Source organism: Danio rerio, chromosome 13 (genome assembly GCF_049306965.1).
Source record: "Danio rerio strain Tuebingen ecotype United States chromosome 13, GRCz12tu, whole genome shotgun sequence".
Lineage (NCBI taxonomy): Eukaryota > Metazoa > Chordata > Actinopteri > Cypriniformes > Danionidae > Danio > Danio rerio.
In genome coordinates this window covers 46,841,032-46,864,389 of record NC_133188.1, presented here as the reverse complement: position 1 = coordinate 46,864,389, position 23,358 = coordinate 46,841,032, and the positions used below count along the sequence as shown (strand labels likewise).

The 23,358-nt window shown below is 36.3% G+C and overlaps 1 protein-coding gene and 1 long non-coding RNA gene across 5 annotated transcripts in view; one reads left to right on the top strand and one right to left on the bottom strand.

The window, feature by feature from the left end:
- The window catches only part of LOC141377058 (uncharacterized), a 45,046-nt gene extending 42,666 nt beyond the window's left edge, over window positions 1–2,380 (top strand). For all 3 annotated transcript variants that reach the window (XR_012388915.1, XR_012388914.1, XR_012388916.1), the window contains one exon: window positions 983–2,380. This is a non-coding gene — a long non-coding RNA (uncharacterized lncRNA). The remainder of the gene's footprint in view (window positions 1–982) is intronic.
- The window catches only part of smoc2 (SPARC related modular calcium binding 2), an 89,722-nt gene extending 67,658 nt beyond the window's left edge, over window positions 1–22,064 (bottom strand). For both annotated transcript variants that reach the window (XM_073920286.1, XM_073920287.1), the window contains exon 1: window positions 21,825–22,064. In XM_073920286.1, coding sequence (XP_073776387.1) covers window positions 21,825–21,896 — 72 coding nt within the window. In that variant the 5' untranslated portion in view covers window positions 21,897–22,064. The remainder of the gene's footprint in view (window positions 1–21,824) is intronic.
- Window positions 22,065–23,358: the final 1,294 nt, after the last annotated feature.

The following is a 23,358-nucleotide window of genomic DNA, read 5'->3' as shown; positions in this document are numbered from 1 at the left end:
TAGGCTTTTCCAGAAAGCAGGTAAGACAAAAACAAGGAAAAAAATAAACCATAGGGTGAGAATGTGGTAAGATCTGAAAGGTGGTAAAATCAAGAGGCCACATGGGCTTTTCTTTTTCTGGATTGCTTTTCAAAACACTGTCGGTTGGGTTTAGGGAAAGGGATGGGTGGGGGTAATGGTCGGTCCATCAGTCAGTCGACAGCGGCCTCCGGTGGATTTATGTGAGAACAGCAAGCTCAAATGCCACTTGTGAGATAAATCTGAGATCTGAAAAAGTGAATATAGCGGCCTCTGGTGGATTTACATGAAAACAGCAAGGGCAAGTGGCACTTGTGAGAGAAACCTGAGATCTGACAAAGTGTAAACAGTGGCCTCTGGTGGATTGGCGAAAACAAAAACGTACCTCCTGGGATGAATATAGGGGTACATATCAATGAGCCTAGGTTAAAATATTTAGAAAAACTCTATGTTATATTATATTGTAAATATAACTGGAAGACATTGAATGATTTATAATAACATTTTTATTATTATTTCAGCTTTAATATAAATGTTATTGTTTAAATTTGAATAATTTTATTTTAAACAACACATGTAATATATTATACTTTATTATTATTTTGTTATAATTATTAATTATGTTATAATAAAAACATTAACCTTAAGTATGAGTTACGTTTTTCCCAGTACTGGATTTCAGCTAGAAGGGCATCTGCTGCGTAAAACATATGTCGAAATAGTTGGCGGTTTGTTCCGCTGTGGCCACCCCTAATAAATAAAGCCTCATTCATTAGAGTGAGCGACTTCCGGCGGTCTCCGTCTACGGTAGCGACATCGACCATTGCTGACCAGGTGGGCGTGTCGAGCGACACGACAAAGTTGAGAATCCTTCAACTTTATTCAAATAAAGAGTGACTTTCTTAAGCAACAGCAAATAGGAGCACCTAGTAGAGCTCACGTGATCTTCTTTCTTCTGCTTTAGATCTACACAGACCTGCATTTGCAGCAGGTCGCCACCCAGAACAACAGACGGCTACAAAGTCGCTGCTAGTGTGAATGAGGCATAAGGGATTAAGCTAAAGGAAAATGAATGAGTAATGTTTCATATTCATTTTGATTTACACTGTAAATAATGCTGGGTTCCACATAAAAGATTTGTATTGGGACAAAATGAGGAAAATAAGTCAACTTTTTAGTTTTTACAAATTTAGCTGGATTGAACATAAAACAATTAAGTTGTCCCCAAAAAACTGTTTTTTTTTTCTACCAGTTTAGTTCTTCAAGTACAAGTCAGTTAATCTGTTTTTCTGAAAATCTTTATGACAACAAATCATTTGTGAAATATGAATTATTTGGGGTTGTTCTAGTATCAGTTAACTGCATGTAGGCCTACTATTTCTTTGGGCTATAAATAAATAAACTTTAAAAATTTACTGCTTATTATTGAGGTAACACTTTATTTTGATGGTCCATTTGAGTATTAGTAGACTGTCTTCTTAATACCAACTCGCTCTTTAAGATCTCAAAACTCAGAGCTTCTGGTAATACCTAGAATAGCAAAGTCGAGTAAAGGAGGTAGAGACTTCTCATTTATGGCTCCTAAACTCTGGAATAGCCATCCTAATAACGTCTGAGTCTCAGACACACTCTCCCTATTCGAAACTAGATTAAAGACCTATCTGTTTAGTAAAGTATACACTCAGTGCATCACTAAGCGGGTTTCCACACAGGTTTCTGCATCTTGTTTATATACACTATGAACAGCAGCTATGCTAATTATCCTCTTTATTCTCCATTTCCACCTGGGTATATTCATCCCGAGGCCCTCAGACTATGCAGAGTCACTGATTCGATCCAAGACCAAGGACGAGATGATCCCAAGGTTTCCATATCCTGGACCAGGCCGTATCCTGAGCAGCTGCTGTGGTGGTCCTGGAGGAGTGGAGAGCATAAGTCTGATTCTTGGGACGCTCCAGGGACGAGTCTTCGCTGAGGCCCAGCTTCCAGCCTCCACCACTGAGACTGCAGCTCTGCACAAGACGTTTGGCCAGCGGAGAAATTTAAATGGTCGTGCCTGGTTTCTCTCAAGGTTTTTTTTCTTCATTTTCGCCAATTGGTGAAGTTTTTTTTCCCTCTCGGCTGTCACCACTAGTTTCCATGGTTTAGGATTGGTAGAGCTGCACATGGATGGATTTGCTCTTCAGTGTTTGGACCCTCAGTAGTGATTATCAAACCACACTGAACTGAGCTAAAATGAAATTAAACACTAAAAAACTGAACCACACTGTTCCAATTTATGATGATCTTTTATGTGAAGCTGCTTTGACACAATCTACATTTTAAAAGCGTTATACAAATAAAGCTGAATTGAATTGAACTGAATTAATATCTGTTGATTCTGCTCCTTCAACAGACATTTAACCATATAAGGAACTTAGCAAGTACATGTCAACTTACACTAGCCCTGACACCAACCTAACAGTCTACTATAATCTAATGAGAATTAGTTGGTATGTAGATGCAATGTCACTTAAATTCAACAAACAAACAATTAAAATAAAGTCTGGCCATTAAGGTTGATTATGGAAGTAGTTAGGTAGGTTTTAGAAGGTCGGTATTAGGATTAGGGATGTAGAATAAGATCATGCAGAATAAATACTTTATAAGTACTAATAAACATCCAATATCTTAATAATAGAGAGGTAGTAAGCCACTAGATAATAATGAGAATATGTCCTCAAAGTAAAGTGTTGAAGACTGCGTTTAACAGCCAGATTTAGACACTTTGTCAGTGTTTGTGTGAGTCAAAATGATTCGCCCTCCTGTCAATTTGATGTTTAACAGAGCAAGGAATTTTTCACAGTATTTCCTATAATATTTTTTCTTCTGGAGAAAGTCTTATTTGTTTAATTTCGGCTAGAAAAAAAAGCAGTTTTTAATTTTTTATGACCATTTTAAGCTCAGTATTTTTAGCTCTCTTTAGCAATGAGATTTTTTGCGATTGTCGAACAAACCACTGTTATACAATGACTTGCCTATCCACCCTGACATGCCAAATTAACCTAGTTAAGCCTTTAAATGTCACTAAGCTGAATATGATAATCTTGAAAAATATCTAGTCAAATATTTTACTGTCATCATGACAAATATAAAAGAAATCAGTTATTTAAAATGAGTTATTAAAACTATTATGTTTAGAAATGCGTCTTCTGTCTGCGCAATAGCCTAGTGGTTAGTGCGTCGACATATGGTGCTGTAGCCATATGTGTACACCATATGTGTACTCTGTTCCAATTACTATGACCATTTTTGTGAAGCTGCTCTGACAAAATCTACATTGTAAAAGCGCTATACAAATAAAGCTGAATTGAATTGAATTGTAGTACTTCAGGGCGTCCCGAGTTCGAATCCCGGCTCGATGACATTTCCCATCCCTAACCCCTCTCTCTCCCACTTCGCTTTCTGTCTGAAATACTGTCCTATCCACTTTTTAAAGGCAAAAATCAAAAAAAATAAATAAATAAAAAAAGTAAAAGAAATGAGTCGTCTTACTGTTCAACAGAAACTGGAGAGGGGGGTATATACAAGAAGCAACCCAAGCTCATTCTGGAAACGTAGCCCCGCGGACGTTTCTGGAGACCGCGATTTACGTGGCCGGAGGTACGTAAAGGCCGCGTTTGGTTTTTTTCGAGCGAATGCCGCGGGGCAGTGTGGCGCCGCTCCGCCCCTCCTCTTCGCGCTCGCCGGCCGACGGCTCGCCACCGAGTGGAGGGCTTTCCCGACGCAATCAGTTTGTCCGCCTAGCTCACAGCGTTGCGTTGGCGGAGTGGAGGCCCCGGATGAGGAGGAGGAGGAGGAGCCGGCCGCGGTGGACGACGACCAGGATCGAGTCCGGGGAACAGCAGGTTCTGGAAATCAGGTGAGACGAAAAACGGAATCCGAAAAATGAGGGCGAGAACGCGGCGGGATCCGAAAACGCGGTCGAAATCGAAGACGAGGGCTTTTGCTTTTTTTTTTTTTCCCCGATCCGGCGGCTTTTCGCGTGAGAACGGCGCGGGCGCGAACGCCGCGCTCTCCTCTCGCGGATCTGCGAAAACAAAAAAAAGCTCGAATACGTACCTCCCGGGACGTAAATCGCGGTCCGCAGAAACGTCCGCGGGGCTACGTTTCCACAATGAGCCCGAGTTGACAAGAAGGCTAATAACTACATGTATGTAACGTTAACATGTCTTGTACATGACTAATAATGTCTTCTTTAAGTAACCGACTGAAGACAAAACAAGCCTCTGTCTCCGTCTACACCTCTCCACTCCTCCACAGCCGCTCCGCCCTCTTGTTTTCGCTTTCCTCCATTTTATCAGTCTCCTTCAAACGAAAATCAATTCAGATGAAAAAAAAGACATATTTTCAGAAGACCCACCAGCGCACAAACCACAAATCCTATTACCCCCTTTTGGCAGTGAAGCATTGTGGGATTGAAAGCAGTGATCCAGGGGCCAGCCTCCAGCAGAGAGTGCATTGTGTCCCACAGAGGACCGCATGGGGGCCGAGGGGCCCCAGAGAGGGCGGCGGGGGCCTCCCAACCACAGACCCAGTGAGGCCCCTCACACCTTGGCCGCAAAGGGTCAACGGGGGCCCGACAGAGAGCGAGAGAGGGGCAGCAGACGTGTGAAAGGGTCCCGACGGGGGCTTCCTGGGATTGGCTAGGCATCGTTAGTCTCCAGCATAGTGGAAATGGAAGAAAGTGACAGCCTAGATTCAGACTATTAACTCAATCAAAGAGAAAAGCCTTTAATTGCTGTGAAAAATCTGCAAGAAAGGGGAAAGCCTGCTGCTAGTCATGTGAAGGATGAGAGGGAAAAAAGATGTTTTTTCTTCTTGTGCAGGTGCATAGTTTTGCGTATGAATAACGGACCACCATCTGAACAGCCCCTGTTATGAAGTGACTGATACACGAGGGTTTCAGTAGGGAGAGGAAGACTTAAAAATGGAAAAAAAAGGAATGACAAACTAAATGTTTCTGTCAGAAAAACCAACACTTTCAGGAATAGTTCATCCAAAAAAGTACCCATTCAAAACTAAGCATGGGCCAGTATAAGATTCTGACGGTATGATAACCTTGGATAAAAATAATACGGTTTTACAGTATTACAGAATTGCTTTAAAAAAGGTTATTTTTAATTGTCTGGGTAAAAACAACATTTATTTCCTCATTTAACACAATAAATGTTATTTTAAGTAACATTTAAAATATTTTGGAACAGCAAACACACTGTAAAACCCGATAAGTAGGGTGGGACAGAATCTGAGGACATTTTTTGCCTTTCTGCACAGAATTTTGTTAAAAATCTGCAGATGTATGCAAAATAATTTTGGGATTATCAGAACTAAAACCTTAATTTTATGAACTAAAAAGTAATACCTTTTTAACTTATATTTAATGTTAACATGGGGTTCCATGTGGGCCTACTGATAAGTTAAGATTTCCTCTGTTTGAGGAAACCGATTGTGACCAACCATTTTAGGGGTTTCAATAGTTCGAGTACTGTAAACCTGCATGTATATAAAACTATATATATATATATATATATATATATATATATATATATATATATATATATATATATATATATATATATATATATATAGTAATAAACACTAAATCATTTGTGTTTATATCGTCAAACATTTAGAGTATTATTAGTAACAAACATTTTAAAACCCATATGAGTTCAGTTAACAGAATGAATTGTCTAAACACACATATACTCTAGCTACTCAACTGCTTTGGTATTGCTTCTACCATTAGAGTTAAATTAACACAAAAAAATGTAATGAATTTATTCATAACTCATTGGGTATGATTTATGTTTGATATGATCAGTCTATGAGTTACCATAACTCTTTTTCATTAAGTCAAAGTACCTTTTTTAAAAATTATAAGTCAAAGTAACTTATTTTATTTAGTAATTTTCACTGTTAGCTTTAACAGTGCATGTAAAGCTAAATTCATTCATTCATTCATTTTCCTTCAGCTTAGTCCCTTAGTCCCAACCCAACACTGGGATACACCCTTACACACAGAATCATAGACTATGGCCAATTTCATTCATTCGTTCATTTTCGTCTTAGTCCCTTTATTAATCCGGGGTCCCCACAGCGTAATGAACCGCCAACTTATCCAGCACGTTTTTAGGCAGCGGATGCCCTTCCATTCTCAACACTCATGCACTACAGACAATTTAGCCTACCCAATTCACCTGTACCGCATGTCTTTGGACTGTGGGAGAAATCGGAGCTCCCAGAGGAAACCCACGCGAACGCAGTAAAGACATGCAAACTCCACACAGAAATGCCAACTGGCCCAGCCTGGACTCGAACCAGCTTCTACAGTTCTAACCACCCTGTGCCACCCTATCAGGCTAAATTATTAAAATAAATGATTGACTTCTGCTCTCTTTATTAGATTCAAAAACACATTTCTTTACCCCTTTAAATGTCATCTTTAGGTATCTTTCTTTTTTTTTGGATATAAAGTAAACCTCTGCACTGTTCAGGTCTACAGCAGGCTTGAATGTTGGTTTATAAGCGATTTGTTTTTTAAATGTTTGCTGAATTGCGGGTTTTTAAGCCCAATCCAAATTCTATTTTTGTACCCTACCCCTTCCCCTTGGCCCTTAAAACTGAGTGTGAAAGGGAAGGGCTTCAAAATTTGCCCGTAAGAAATGGGACACCACTACAGCACCTGCACACGTCATCATATGTCATCACAATCTCTAGCTTCATATGAGATCAGATGATGGCGACTGCTGTAGTGATTCCAGTTGCGTTATTTTTTGGTATTTATCTTCAGGAAATCACTGAGGCCATATATCATGTTATCATAATGATATGATGTGGCAATAAGATCAAAACTGTACTCTACATTTACAATGTGGCCATATTTATCTGTGTAAACACACAAAAAACAACATAAACATTATACCAGACACTGTAAAAAGCTATTTCCCAGCCACTAGACTTTTCGGACAGTATTCGAGTGTCAGCGAGTGACAGAATGTTTTAGGACGACTATTCAAAACTTGTTACTAGGGATTATAGACAGCAAAATTTAGCAGTTTTTATTTATTTATTTTTCATGGTAAAACACGAACGCATTTATGAGTGTATTAAATCGTGCTTGTTTGTTGTAATAATTCTTAGTAATGACAAACAATACTATTTTCTGCATCTCCTAACCTCCGTGTGCAGCCATGCTGCAGCTGTGGCTGGTGTATTCTGGGAAATTTTCTTACCTCTTGGTTGGAGTGTGGTTCTGAAAAATCTCAGTTTCAAGGGCTATCTAGCCCCACCCATTACCCCTATGCCTTCAAGCTAAAGAGAATTGGGACACCCCTACCCCTTCACGTGAAAGGGGAAAGGCTAAGGGGTAAATTGAGATTGGGCCTTATAATGTAAAGGGTCCTTTTCTACTGGAGATACTTTTGCCCTAAAAAAAGCTAAAGGAATTCACTGTAAAAAAAATAAAAATAAAACATGTAAATAAAACAAATGTACATAAACCACAGGAACGGTAAAACAGAAAATGTTATCACTTTTAAAACCTTGACTTTTCCAAAATGCAGTAAACAAATATCAGAAAATGCCCTTATATCAACCAGATATATTAGACATTCTACCAGAAACGTTCATTTTCACTTATAAAAAATGTGACAGGGCCTGACCTTTAAGCTTGTCGTCCACAAAAAAAAAAAAAAAATCATACAAAAACAAGCATAAAACTATACAATGGTCTATATGCACAGCTAGTGTTTTACAGCCAATGATGAACTTCCGGTGAGAGTTTTATGTGACTTTTTTCAATTTCATAAGGGTCTTTTTACAGTATCGATGTTGTAATGAAAACACTGGGGCAAAATGTGGAACGTCAAATAATGATACTTGATGTCACAAGTTATGTCACCTGCTCTGAGTCATAGCCTTAAAAATGTAATGCAAATGTGAAAGGACTGACAGAAACACGGGGACAATTGTAAAGTAGTATTTATTTCTAGACTTTATAAGTTGATGTTTTTAATCAATTGTTGGGAATGATAACAACTTAAACTTGCTATTTCTGAAGTACAGTTGAAGTCAGAATTATTAGCCCCCTTTGGATTTTTTTTATATATATATATATTTCCCAAATAATGTTTAACAAAACAAGGAATGTTGCACAGTATGTCGTAATTTTATTTATTTTTTTCTTGAGAAAGTCTTATTTGTTTTATTTCGGCTAGATTAAAAGCAGTTTTAATTTTTTTTAAAAACATTGTGAGGACAAAATTATTAGCCCCTTTAAGCTAAAAACTATTAAAACTGTAGGTTCAATTGGGCTAAGGACAATGACAGGGGTTATACATTTGTAAAGTGTTTTTAATAAAGCAAAACAATCTGAGAACCAATTGAATGACATACTCCTTTACAGAGCAACTCACAGAAATCTATCAGTCCATTTTAGAAATGATTTGGGATTAAATACTTTTTATTAACTGTATTTATGTTTTTATTCCAAGGACAGAAACGTTTCTGGTAGAATGTCCCATATACGTCCACAAAGAACCAAACTACAATTAAGAACGTGTAACTAACTACTGACGTCTCTAAACACCACATTTCCTCTTTTTGTCAAAATCTTACAGATTTGTAACAACATTAAATTGAATAAATGACAGAATTTTCTTTTTTTTTTCAGAATTGAATTGCTTGTAGGGGCGGCATGGTGGCTCAGTGGTTAGCACTCACAGCAAGAAGGTCACTGATTCGGGTCCCAGCTTGCCCCGTTGGCATTTCTGTGTGGAGTTTGCATGTTCTCCCAATGTTGGCGTGGGTTTCCTCCGGGTGCTCTGATTTCCCACACAAGTCTAAAGACATAGACTATGGGTGAATTGGGTAAGTTAAATTGTGCGTAGTGTATAAGTATGTGTGTGTATATGTGAGAGTGTATGGATGTTTCCCTGTACAGGCTTGTGGCTGGAAGGGCATCCGCTGTGTAAAACATATGCTGGAATAGTTGGCGGCTCATTCCGCTGTGGCCACCCATGATAAATAAGGGACTAAGCCGAAAGCAAATGATTTACTTGTAATTCACCTCATGATAAAATGTGTCACAGTCAAGAAAGCAAATGTGGAAAATGTGCTGCTACATGTGAAACTTCTGCAGAAACACACAACTGCTCCTAATGGCTTTCAAAGAAATTTGGCACAGCTGAGCATCACCTCTGATGTAAATGTAGCATCTGATATTCCTATACAGCAGCTGTACAGCAGTAAATAAGCTGTGTATTTGTTTATTAAACTCTAAATCTTGCACTTACAATATCAGTTTAACTTTAACCTTCTTTCCTGAAACTTTTTTTATTTTACTGTATGTTCTTGATCCATCCTTCATTTACAGCTTCTTTGCACAACCTGAATGTTGAATATAGAAGCCAAGAATTTTTTTTTTTCAAGGATTATTGTTGTATCTCTTACCAGACTATTTTGTTTTATAATTTCTACACAAAACAAATCCAGTTTATCTAAATGAGCCATTGCTTTTGTAGTGTATAACTTACTAGGCATTTGATATCACTTTTTTTATTTTAAAGCACTCTATATCGCGAGGAAAATATGTATTGAGCATGTCAACATTTTTCTCAGAAAACTTATTTCTAAAGGTGCCGTTGACTTTTCAGCTGATGTTGGTAACAACCAAAGAAATCAATGTATCCAAGGAAAACACATTTAATTAGATTACAAATAAAAGTTACGTGTAATTAAATGAAATGACACCAGAAAAAGGTAATGAACACATGAAGAAAGGGAGGTGTAGAAAGGGATGGAAAGCCCAGACAGCAGCTGAAATCTCTCAGTAGATCTTCGCCACCCTTCCTCAGTGTAAATGAGTATTAGCTGCATCAGTCCAACATCTACATTAGCAGGATGATGAAGATGAAACCAGGATGGACATCTCAGCAAGACAATGGTCCAAAACACAGCCAAGAAACTCTCAAATGCTTTCAGAGAAAGAAAATCAAGCTGTAAAATGGCCCAGCCAATCACCTGACTTGAATCCAATATAAAATACAAATTAAAGATCAGATTTGATAGACGAGACCCACAGAACCATCAAGACTTCACTCTGCTGAAGTCTGTGAAAAACTCACACCTGAGCAATTCATGTGACTTCATTCTTGAATATGGGAGGCGTCTTTAGCTGCAATCACCAAAAAAAAAAAAGCCTTTTGTACATTAAATACATTTCAGTAGTTCAGTACTTTCTCCTTGTGTCATTTCATCATTATTACACACAACACATTTTTCAGATTTAAAAAATATATATATATATATTTTTTTTTATGTTTGCATTGTTTGGATTTTTAACAAAACCTGGTTCAACTACATTTCAACAGCTCCTTTCGAAATATTATTCCCAGGAAAAAACATGATGTGTTCAATACTTATTTTCTCTGCTGTAAATACTGCAGGTTAACTATACACAACACATTTCTCACTGCAAAAAAAAAGCTTTTCTTTATTAGTGTTATTGTCTTGTTTCTAGTCCAAATATAATTCTTAAATCAAGAAGCATTTTTTAGACAACAAAAATATTGTCTTGTTTTCAGACTGAAGTTTTGCTTACCCCACTGGTAGGTTATTTTGCTTGTTTTAAGGAAAGGTTTACTTTATCTTGACATATTGGGCCCTATCATACACCCGGCGCAAGACATGTATGGTGCGATTTGTTGCTATTGTCAGACCAGCACAACTAAGTTTCTCGTTTTGTGTCACGTTGATTAAATAGCAAATCCATTTGCGCCACTTTGTGGACTTATGGGTGTGCTGGTCTAAAATAAAGGTGTGTTAAGGTGCTCTGTTGGCGCATTGCTATTTTGGGGAAATGAAATAGACTGCGCCACTGACCAGCTGAAAGTGTTAGTTATGCGCCTATGCAGATCCAAACTTACACATTGTTCAATACACACAGGATGTACAGCAACACACAAATATATTTGCATATGAAAGAAATTAAAAGATAAAAATGTTACAATATTATTTTTTACATAAGTATAAAAAGCACTGCCTCCATGTCTTTTTCATCTCAAGTGTTTTTTTTTTCCTGACAATTTGCGTTTGTATAATGCTATTATTGATAGTAGTGTTATTTATTATATGCGTATTTATATTTGTTTTAATCCTGTCGGATTTCAGAGACGTATGCATCACCATATGGGGGAGAAGAAAAAGATGTGTGTTTGGATATAACTCAGTTTATTGACCACACTTCATTATTATTGTTCATTTATTCATTTGCTGGAAATTAGAACTGAATTTAGAAATAGATTTTGAAACAAATATTTGAGCTTAACAAATTCATTCAACGGATTCAGTGGAGTGAGTACAAAACTGTTTCCTTATCCAAAAAAGGAAATAGCAAACAGTAAAAGTAAAGTAAATAAAAAAGTAAAGAGGCTGAATGGAGGAGGCTCGTTCTTTATCCTTGCGCTGCAGATGGTCTGTTTAACTGTTTTCTCACCAGTGAAGCATTCAGTTTTTTCCACTTACAAAATCCGCCATGTAAATAGCAAATGCACCATGGCACAACGCAACTGACTCTAAAAGGGAACGGGAGATGAGACTCTGATTGGTATATTGAACGTTATGCTCAAAACACACACAAAACTCTTTAAGAGAATAAGCACAACCCGGTTAGACCATGCGCCGCGACGCAAACCATATTTTTCTGTTTTGAAAATAGCAAAAGTGGATTCGAGCACAACCTTAAAGCTTTTGCCCTATGCGTTTTAGGCTTTGCGCCTAGATTGTTAAAATATAGGCCAAAAGTTCAAAAAAACCAGGCCATAATTTTTTACTTGTCTAGAAAACACTTCTTGATTTAAAACTTTTTTAAATATTTAAACTAGAAATAAAACCATAAAGCATATTTTGCAGTGCTGATTTTGACTGTAATATAATAACCTGCATCGTTTGTAAAGCTGCTTTGGAACAATATTTATTGTCAAATGTACTATATAAATACGCTTGAATTGAATTTCTGAGTGACATTTGTCCTGTGCCATTATTTGCAGCTCATCAGCCAGTTCTGAGATCAGTGTGTTCTCGCTTATTAAACGTGTGAGTTTGAGAAAGCACATGAGGGTTTGCGCTGTTCTGCCTCCCACATTCCGCTCTGCCAGGCTGAGTAAGAGGAGTGAGATGGGCTGACCTCCGACCTCCAGGTTAACTACCCACAGCCATTTGTTAACGTTTAAATGTAGAGGCATCCCAACTCGACCTGTAAATAATGAGCGGAGGGCCGTCGACCAGAGCGTTTGTTCGTTAATCACTGCACTCTGAGCCTGACAACTCTGCATTCCTTCTCATAATCCACTTCATTGATTGATTTAAGGTGCGATCGCATTTACTGCTGTTCACTTCATTTTACAGCTGAATGTGTTATTTCAATAAGAATGGACTGTGATGAACATTTACCATTTGGATATATGACCCCAGACGTCAAAACCAGTCTTATAATGCACAAGTATATTTTTGTGCAAAATACATTTTATTGGTCAAAACTATAAATTTTTCTGTTAGGCTGTTAGGTGCAGTGTGTAGGTTTGAGACCCAGTGGGGTGTATTGCACACCTGGTTCGAAACACAAACAAGCACAGGTCGCAAGATTAATGACATCAACAGGAGCGAGCCTGACTATCGAGCCTAAAGGCTGATTTAAACCATGCTCTAACTAAAAGCAATGGCACACGATATAAGAAATATTTTCCAATTTATATTTTAGAAATGGCTTCTTTTTCTTGCAGCTGAACAACAGAAAACTGACAATGATCCAATCAGGTACACCTCATGAGCTTTATTCAGTGTTAAATGCTAATAATGTGAGTTTGAATGCCATTTTACATGACATTTACTGCCATACTACTGAAAGCAGAAGCAGATTCAAGAGTTCATATTAGATCTTGAAAAAAAATCAACCATTTGAAATTGAATTTTAGAACTGTGACCACAGTTTTTTTTTCTTAAATGTGATTATAAAAACAGAATTAATACATTTTTACCATTAAAAGCTGGCTATATTTGCACATTGTTGCCACACAACTGTGTTTAATCCCCATATAAAACCATATAATCCCCATTTAAAGTAAGTTTCTAGCAATGCACATCACTAATCAAATATTGCTTTTGATATATTAATAGCAGGACATTTTAAAGGTGCTGTATGTAAGTTTTTGACTCTTCTAAAGCATAAAAATACCATAATGTATTTGCAGATATTTCAGAAACATTCTAAGTGAACATTCTTGTTTATCTGAAAAAAACAATGCTGAAGTCAGATATTCTGCTTTGAAAATGTGCTTGCCGTGCCAGAACAATGTCTTTGTTTTGGTTTTTCAACCCGCCCAATGCCAGTTTAGCCAATTATATTTCAGCACCCCGGGTTGCCTTGATGAAAACAGTGTATTTCATTCATTCAGTCAGAAAGGCTCTCAAAATATGTGTTCGTGACCGAAATGCGACCTCAGGTGGACAGTAACAGCTACTGAAATGAGACGCAGATTCAGAGTTCCACATGAGGTTATTAAATAGCGAATAATATAAATATTACAAACGTAAACAATAGGTCAGCAAGTTACATTGTAACCACGTGTCCTAACAACATGCTACATGACGAAATGCATTGATTAGCAATTTGGCTGTTTGCACCAGACAAAACATGACAAAAATTTAAATAGAGCCATTCAGAAGGACAGAATATATGTGCACTTACTGCACTACAATGAAATGATAAGGTTTATAATCTAATAAATACATATTAAATCTCTTTAACATTATTAAATGTGCATGCTGAATCACTGATTTGTGTTGGTTTGTATTATTTTAGTTCTAAAGTTCAGCTTCAAATGGTTTATTTTATTTTCTGGGATGAACTATCTACTGCTAGTATGGCTTTCAGAGCACTCTCAATCACTATTTAAAGGCATTTTTCAATATCCAAAATGCGCCAGTAAATATAAAACATCAAATACATTTATTAAACAATATTTTAAAAAGTTTATTTTGTGTAAATGCACCTTTTCCATTTACAATAAAGAACAAAAATAATACTTTAAAATAAATCAAAAGATCAGTTTTTTGCTAAAAAATTCACACTTTTCACTAAAATGTTACAGAAACATGTACAACAGAAAGCATTTGTAACTTAAAAGTTTATTTAATTTAATTAATTTTAAAACAGAAATAGAATTATGCAAAAGTATTGTGCCGAGATATGCACAATGTTTGATTAATTTTACAATACTAAAATGTCTGCATGAACACTTTTGCATATGCAGGATTTTGCCAGCTCATGTGTCAAGTGGCAAGCAAACGCAGATATCAACAATGAAAATGTATTTATTGGAAAACGCTTAACAAATGTTTATTAAAATGTCTTGAATGTTTAATTTGCAATACCTATAGTTTTGTTTTGCCAGTTGTTTTTTTATTATAGAACTTAATAATGAATGTTTATGAGTTTCTTTTAAATAATTATTCTTGTTTTAATATGGAAATTATTCTTAAATCACTTTGTCTTTTATATTGTAATAAAATATAAGTTGTCCAACACTTATGTACCTTTTTTATGAGAACAATTATACCTTCATTTCAATTGTACCATAGAGGGTACAGATTAGTATCAAATCAAATCCATTTTATTGTCTCATCATCAGCAGCATGTGTGATATGATGAGTAAAAAGCTAATCATGGGAGGTCTTTTCTGTACCATATAAGGTGCAGCTTTTACAAAGTTACAAAACTGTTACTTGATGAACATTATTTGTACCGCCATGTACCTATATTTGAGAGTGTAGTATTGCAGTAAATGTCACAGAAAATGGCATTCAAACTCACATTATTAGCATTTAACACCGAATAAAGCACATGAGGTGTACCTGGGGTGATCATTGTCAGTTTTCTGTTGTTCAGCTGCAAGAAATAGAAGCTGTTTCTAAAATAGAGATTTCAGGGGTTGGTCAGAACAAAAACACCTTTCAATATAGAAAATATTCCTTCTATTGTGTGCTGTTGCTTTTATTTAGAACACAATTTAAATCAGCTATTAGGCTATTAGGCTGTTGATGTCTTCAATCTGGCAACCTGTGCTTGGGTTTGTTTTGAACCAGGAGTGCAATACCTATTTCAACCACTGGTTGTCAATCTTACATACTGCAGCTGATCAGCTTTCAGATTTTGTAAAAGAATTAACACTTTTTTTTAAATTGACTGTTTTTTTGTTTTAGGGTCACATTTTGCAATGTTGCCATCCAAACTATGGCAAGAAAGAGCCTTATAAATGAACTTTGGTCTTTTGGCTGAAATATAATGCAGCATATGAACCAAAAACAAAAAATGTGACTCTCTTCAGTACAGAATACTCAATCTTAAAATCATAATCGAGATGTTATCGATAACAGTTAAGTATAGTCATCTGAAACATTCTTCCATGCAGCATATTTTCATTTGAATATGTTAAACTAAATAAAGTTTAGTTTGAAAGTGTGGGCTCATTCAGTGCTCATTTTGCATCTAATCCAGTTTGTTAAAGCTTTTTAGGATCATGGTCAAGATGGCAACTCTTCATGAGCAGCTGAATGTGACACCTCAGGATGCCTAGTTTACTTAAGCAGAATCCTGTGGTGACTCTGGAGAGAGATGTTTGTGTGAAATAAATTCCCCTGTTTGCTCTCTCTCATATAACAGCGTATCTTCCTTTTTCTGCATCAGGTGCCCAGGAGAGCTCGTCATCACAGGCTCTGATTCATGGCCGTGCCACATAGCTGCCATCCCCAGAAGGCCGAGCAACAGCAGATGCCAGGAGAGAAACATTGACAGCAACTGTATCTCTGGTTCTGGTGCTAACAGCCTCCATCAGCACCATGAACACTGTGCCAGGTAAAAACCCACAAACCCACAGACCTGAGAAGACTGGATGAAATCACTGCCGAACGCTGGTCAGTTTCAGCAGAGTGAGAAAATAACACTCCTGGGATTTCATATTGAGGTTTTATGCTGAACTAAAACCATAGGAGATTTGTTTTAACTTTGGAGATGCCTATACTGTAATAGAGAGCATCATGATTATTATGTGAAGAATCAGCCATGCTTGAGCATTCTGTGCTCTTCAGGGTCAGTTTTTATGAGATTATGTCCTGTTTTTGATTCATGTGTTGCATTTATTCATTCATTTATACAGTTTCCTTCAGCTTAGTCCCTAATTTATCAGGGGGCACCACAGAATGAACATCCAACTACTCTGGCATATGATTTACATCCTTCCAGCCACAACCCAGTACTGGGAAACACCCAGGAGTCTGGATGAAATTACTGTCGAACACTGGTCAGTTTCAGCATAGAGAGAAAATAACACTCCTGGGATTTCATATTGAGGTATTATGCTGAACTAAAACCATAGGAGATTTGTTTTAACTTTGGAGATGCCTATACTGTAATAGAGAGCATCACAATTATTATGTGAAGAATCAGCCATGCTTGAGCATTCTGTGCTCTTCAGGGTCAGTTTTAATGAGATTATGTCCTGTTTTTGATTCATCTGTTGCATTTATTCATTTATTTATACATTTTCCTTCAGCTTTGTCCCTAATTTATCAGGGGGCACCACAGAATGAACATCCAACTACTCTGGCATATGTTTTACATCCTTCCAGCCACAACCCAGTACTGGGAAACACCCAGGAGTCTGGATGAAATTACTGTCGAACACTGGTCAGTTTCAGCATAGAGAGAAAATAACACTCCTGGGATTTCATATTGAGTTACAATGGTGAACTAAACCATAGGGGAAAAAGTAGATTTGCTTTTACTTGAATAAATTAAGTTAAAGTAAATAATATAATATAATATAATATAATATAATATAATATAATATAATATAATATAATATAATATAATATATAAGGCTGCATGGTGGCACAGTGTGTAGCACGTTCACCTCATAGCAAGCAGGTAGATGGTTGGAGCCTCGGCTGGGTCAGTTGGCTTTTCTGTGTGGAGTTTGCATGTTCTCTCCAAGTTCGCATGGGGTTTCCTCCGGGTGCTCCGGTTTCACCCCACAAATCCAAAGACATGCGGTACAGGTGAATTGAATAGGCTAAATTGTGTGTGAAGTGTGTATGGATGTTTCCCAGTGATGGGTTGCAGCTGGAAGGGCATCCGCTGTGTAAAACATATGCTGGATAAGTTGGAGGTTCATTCCGCTGTGGCGACCGCAGGTTATTGTTTATAAAAATTATATTATATATTTTTATTTACTTTAAATTAATTATTTAAAGTAAAGAAAAGTTAAAGCAAAGTTCAATAAAAATGTAAATGTACACACTAATTTGTTTTCATAGCCAGTTTTGTATGGCTCTAATGTGATTCTTGTATACACATTCAGCAAAAAAAAAAAAAAAAAAACAGATTTAAGTGTACCATATATTCTTTGCACATTATCAGAGAAGTATATGCTGTGAATTAACAATTTACAATATTTACGTTTTCTCTATTTATGCATTCCCTCGTGTGCAACAAACATAGCATTAAATATTGCACAATACAATAAACATTTATATTCATAGTCAGTATTGTTTTGCTTTAAAAAACATTATTTTGGCATGTGCTTCAGCAAAAATGCTAAATAAATAGCATTACAAATTCCCTTAGAGGCAGTAAATGAACAATTTGTGGTTTGTAGGGCTAGTTTTTCCTTTTGCTTTCTTTAATGTGATTCATGCAAATGCATTCAGCAAACATTTGGCATTCCATCACATTTTGCAAAGATATTCTTTGCATATTTAATATGGATTTGGTAAGGAACCAATTATGTAACTAAATATATCTCAGCCCCAAACAGCTGCAGTGCACATTCGATTATATACTACACTTGTTGCAAATCCTGACAGGTACACAAATATTGACCATTTACCAACATTTATGGATTAGAAAGTGGCCCGTTTCCTCCCTCACACTATTGAAAGTGCAAACCCTCTCTGGCATTCAGCAGGAGCAAGACTACTTTACATGAATGCTGGTTCATCCAGGTCCGTCAAAGCTGCTCTGTGTGCACCATACATGAGTCTCTCTCTCTCTCTCTCTCTCTCTCTCTCTCTCTCTCTGTCTCTCTCTCTCTCTCTCTCTCTCTCTCTCTCTCCAGAAACTAAGTGAACTGATTTAAAGGGATAGTTCGGCCAAAAATTAGTTACTATTTACTCAACCTCAAGTGGTTCCATACAAACCTTTATGAGTCAGCTTTTTCTGTTGAACACAAACTATGTGTGTATATATATTAATAGTTATTGGTTAAATTTTTTTTTTTTTAATTAAAACAGCTTTTATTCTAGTCGAAAATAAAAACAAATGCTCTGTTATACATCATTTGGGAAATATTTAAAAAGAAAAAAAATTCAAAGGGGGTTAATAATTCTGACTTTAACTGTATAGCTTAATAGGGCTAATAATTTTGACCTTTAAATGGGTTTTTAAAAATTAAAAACTGCTTTTATTCTAGCCAAAATAAAACAAATAAAACTTTCTCGAGAAGAAAACATATTATCAGACATACTGTGAAAATTTTCTTGCTCTGTTAAACGTCATTTGGGAAATATTTAAAAAAGAAAAAAAAATCAATGAGGGGCTAATAGTTCTGACTTCAACTGTATATGTTGGAAATTGGTTTCAGGTTTCCAACATTTATCAAAATAATTACTTTTGTGTTCCACCGAAAAAAGAAAGTCAGGCTTGTGAAAACTGAAGAATGAATTAATTCAATTCAAGTTTATTTGGATAGCGCTTTTTACAATAATTACTGTTTCAAAGCAGCTTTAAAAAAGGTTTTTGCAATACAATCAGATTAAGTTAAAGTTACAATTAAATATAAGTTATAATATACATAGTTAACCTGCAATTTTATTGCATGCGTAATGTCCATGTGTACATGTTTAATGAAATGCATTTGTGTATAAAGTGAATGTGCTGTCCTGGAAGACCTCAATAGCTGGGATCATCTCTTCATCTCTTTGTCCTTAAAGTCCGGTTGGCATCATTTCTCTAAATGTAGGCTGATTTTTAAATTTTAGGTGAATTATCCTTTTAATTGATCGGGTACTTCTTGGATTGAAAATGGATTTAGGATTTACAATGGAGGACTTCACATACTGTAACAATAGCAATGTATGTTAAAGATATAAAATAGATTTAAAGGATGTTCAGATCCTTTGTTAAGAAAATAATGTTCTTTCTGTGGTATTTTAGAAGCTGCTTTTCATATTTGGTGGTACAAAATAAATGGAATTGAGTATTGAGCCCTAAATTATTGAGCCTTTAATAATTTTACTAAAATATAGTGCTTTAAACGTGAATTGAAATAGTGATAATAAATTTCTTTTTTGGAAAAGCTACAATGACTGTTTGGTTAAGGAAAGAATAAAAAAAACAATCCTTAGTGGAGGCACTGGGTCTTTATAGGTGTTGAAATTATTAAAAATTAGTAAACTATTATTTTTTATTTCTTTTTAAGGGGTATTAAAAATATTTATGTAAACCTGGTAAAGAAAATGGCTTTAATGTGATGTTTTAAAGAGAAACAAGGTAACACTTTACAATAACAGTACATGAATAATGATGCGTTAATATATAAACTATACATTATTATCAATGAATGATGAATTAATGCATGCACTAAGTACATGTGTGAATAGCAGCTACCTTAATTACTTGATAGTATGTGTTGTTAATTAATGTATTGATTAACATTTAATTGGTGATGTTTTTTCCTAGCCGCTGTTGAGTTTTTCTTGCCCACCACTGGTTTGCATGGTGTGGGACCCAAAGAGCTGTGCATCTATGGATTTGCTCTTCAGTGTTTGGACTCTCAGCAGTGAAATTTAAACCACACTGGACTGAGCTAAACTGAACTTCGACACAAAACTGAACTGACACTGTTTCAATTTACATCTTCTATGTGAAGCTGCTTTGACACAATCTACAATGTACAAGCGCTATACAAATAAAGATGAATTCAACTGAATTGAATATTTAAGTTTAAGCTAAATGTGACCAACATGAACTCATGAGCTGTTAATGTATAATTATGACTTTACTTGGAGGGACACATCACTATTAACTTATCCTTAACTGCTCAAGAACTGATTAAACTGCTGATGTTGATGTTGACAGAACATTTTTCTATTCAGTGTCAACACACTAGACGAACATGCATAAGGAGTTCAGGAGTAGTTAAGAACAGGTTAATGATGATGTGCCCCTCCAAGTAAAGTCATGATATAAATATACATTTACATATCATGAGTTCATGATGGTTAAATTAAGCATGAACTAATGTGGTAATTAATACAATAATTAACAACGTACTCACAAGTAAGCTAGCCGTTATTCACACATGAACTCGTGTGACTCATGTTGTAGTTAAAGTTCATTAGCGCATGCATTTACCGATCATTAATTCATAATAAAGTAATGTTTAGTTTACATATTAACACATCATTATTCATGTACTGCTATTGTAAAGTGTTACCAGAAAAATATATATGTTTTAAATGTTTGTGTATATACGTTTATATTACATTCGTATTTTTTTATCTACAGTAAGCTATTCTGTATGTTGACTTAATTGTTTGTGAATAAAAAAGCTTTAATAGTAAATATCTCTCTCTCTCTCCTACTTTCTCTCACTGTCTCTCTAGATGAAGTCAAGGACTGATCTTAAATTTTACAAAATGATGAGTGATGTTGAAAGTTAATTGTATGAATGGGGCTTTAATGAAGCGATTTGTACTGTAATATTGTGTTGTAATAAGGTTTCTGGGGGGAAATGTAAATGTGGAATGTTTGTCTCTCTCTCCAGTGGTCATGTCCCACTGGGATGAGCCGCTCTCGCTCTCTTTCACTCGGTTAATGGGGAGCGGCTTCCCGCAATCAGCAGTCCCGACTCTGTGTACACAGGCAGAGGGCCATGCAGAGGCCAGCAGCCGCAGAAAGGAGAGAAAACCTCCTGTTCCCAGCACTTAGTGGCCAAAACCGAGAGCCTATCACACATTAGAGGTAGCAGAAGGTGGGTATGCAGCACCTGTAGCTCCAAGTTTGTGAGATGTTTTGAAGAAGCACTTGAGGATCTCTGGTTTCCTCTGATGCACAAACATCTCAACACTTTCCAGAGCACCAATAGGATTGACATGATTAGCTTCTCATCTCACATTACTGTTGTATCTGAGCTTCTTGCTTTACAAAACAAACGCACCAGCAGCACAAAGATGCTCTGAGTCTGAACCTAAATCTTGAATAAATCAATATCAAATGCCCACATTTAGATAAAAAGCACCAAATACACTTGACCAACATGCAGTCTAGAAATCTTTGTGATGATAAAATCACTATTAGTGTTTTATTGTTAAAATGAACAATGTGCATACTTATCCTAATGCATATTAATCATATATCTGTGTTAAAGTTTAGGATTAGTTGTTTTATATAGCATAAGAATGCCCTTTTGTTATGTATAACTCTAATTTGCATGGTGCAGGTCTGTTTTCTGAGTATGTCCCTAATAAGCATCAAAAACTGACAGCAACCAAAAATAAACCATTAACCAAAGCGTAAACACATTTTCAAACATTGAATCTATACTTTCCATCTGGCCATTTTACAGCAGCACTGAAACATCTCTTTAAGATCACACACAGACAGTTCATATCTTAGCTGAGAGTGATAGTAAGGTGTTGTGACCCACCGTGAGCGCGGAGAGTTTGTGCGCGTTTCCTGCGTAAAGAGCGCAGAGCAGCAGCAGCACCGATACGCGCATCCTCGCAGCTCCCCAGAAGCAGAAAATCCACCAAAATACTCTCCAGAGGCGATCAGATCTCCAAAGTGGGGCTTAATTCCTTAAATCCTGTCCGTTTACAGATTTCGCGGTGCTCTCCGTTGTGCTGTCGCAGACTGTGCTCTGTGGTTTCTCTGCGCGTAATGAAGTGAAGCGCTCAGTTTGGACTGTCTCTTCTAGACCCTCTCCTGTGCTCAAGACTCTCTCTCTCTCTCTCTCTCTCTCTCTCTCTCTCTCTCTCTCTCTCTCTCTCTCTCTCTCTCTCTCTCTCTCTCTCTCTCTCTCTCTCTCTCTCTCTCTCTCTCTCTCTCTCTCTCTCTCTCTCTCTCTCTCTCTCTCTCTCTCCTTCACTCGGCGTGTGTGTGTTTATCGGATGCCCGTGCTGTAGTCGGGAGGTGAGTTTGGGTGGAAACTCTTACAGATGCTGGTAGCTGAAGGAGAAAAAAACTTTTGTCTCCCTCCCTCTGTTCTTTCTTCTCAACAACACTCTCTGTTTTGAAAGAAGTGATAGTCTGTCCTACTGGTTTAGGGCATAATACGTTAGTGCGTAATTGAGGCACATTGAAGTAAAAAAGCGACAAAAATGCAAATCGATTTGATGTCAAGACAGAACGTCGTCAAACTTACATTGGCTCAAAAACACGTCCTGGAACTGTTTTTTGACGTGTTTATTATTATTATTTTTATTTTACTTTAAATGTCACCTTTATGTCGCTTTTACAAGGTGCTTTATAGCGATACAAAATATAGTGTAAACTTGTAGTCGAAGCTTATAAAACTTTTTGTATCGTTATTTTGGTGGCTTAACGCAGTGTTGGGGGTAAACCAAGTAACAAGTAACACGAAATACTTAATTTTCTAAGTAACGAGTAGCAGATTACTTAAAAATAAGTAATGTTTGAGTTACTTTATAGTTTAATTCTTGAGCTTTTTAAAAAAATAAATTGCTAAATTAAAATTAAGGTAGTTTAAATAAATCACGCTGTCAATGAGAGAATGTGTTCATTATTTTGAATGCATTGAAGAAAAGGAAAAAGTTACTGTCTTCATGGACTTTACTTAACAATACAAACATAGCAAACACATTGCTTTAAACTTTCAAATGTCGGGACGTTCTCAGATAACATTATCCTAAAATATTTTAATGTATTTTTTTAAGATAAATGAAGGTGTAAACTATACAGTGCTTTGTTAATTGCAGAACTCCTCTATTAAAATAAATAAATAAATAAATAAATAAACTAGTTCTGAAAGAAAAATAAAGGGACTATAAATTAACAAATAAATGAATGAATAAATGAATACAATAATGAATGAGTTCTAAAGGAGATCAAGCCTCAGACAGGTAATAAAAAGTATAGCAAAAGTAACAATGCATTACTTAGCATAGGAAGTAACAAAATAATGCCACTAGTTACTTTTTTAAGGAATAACTCAATATTAC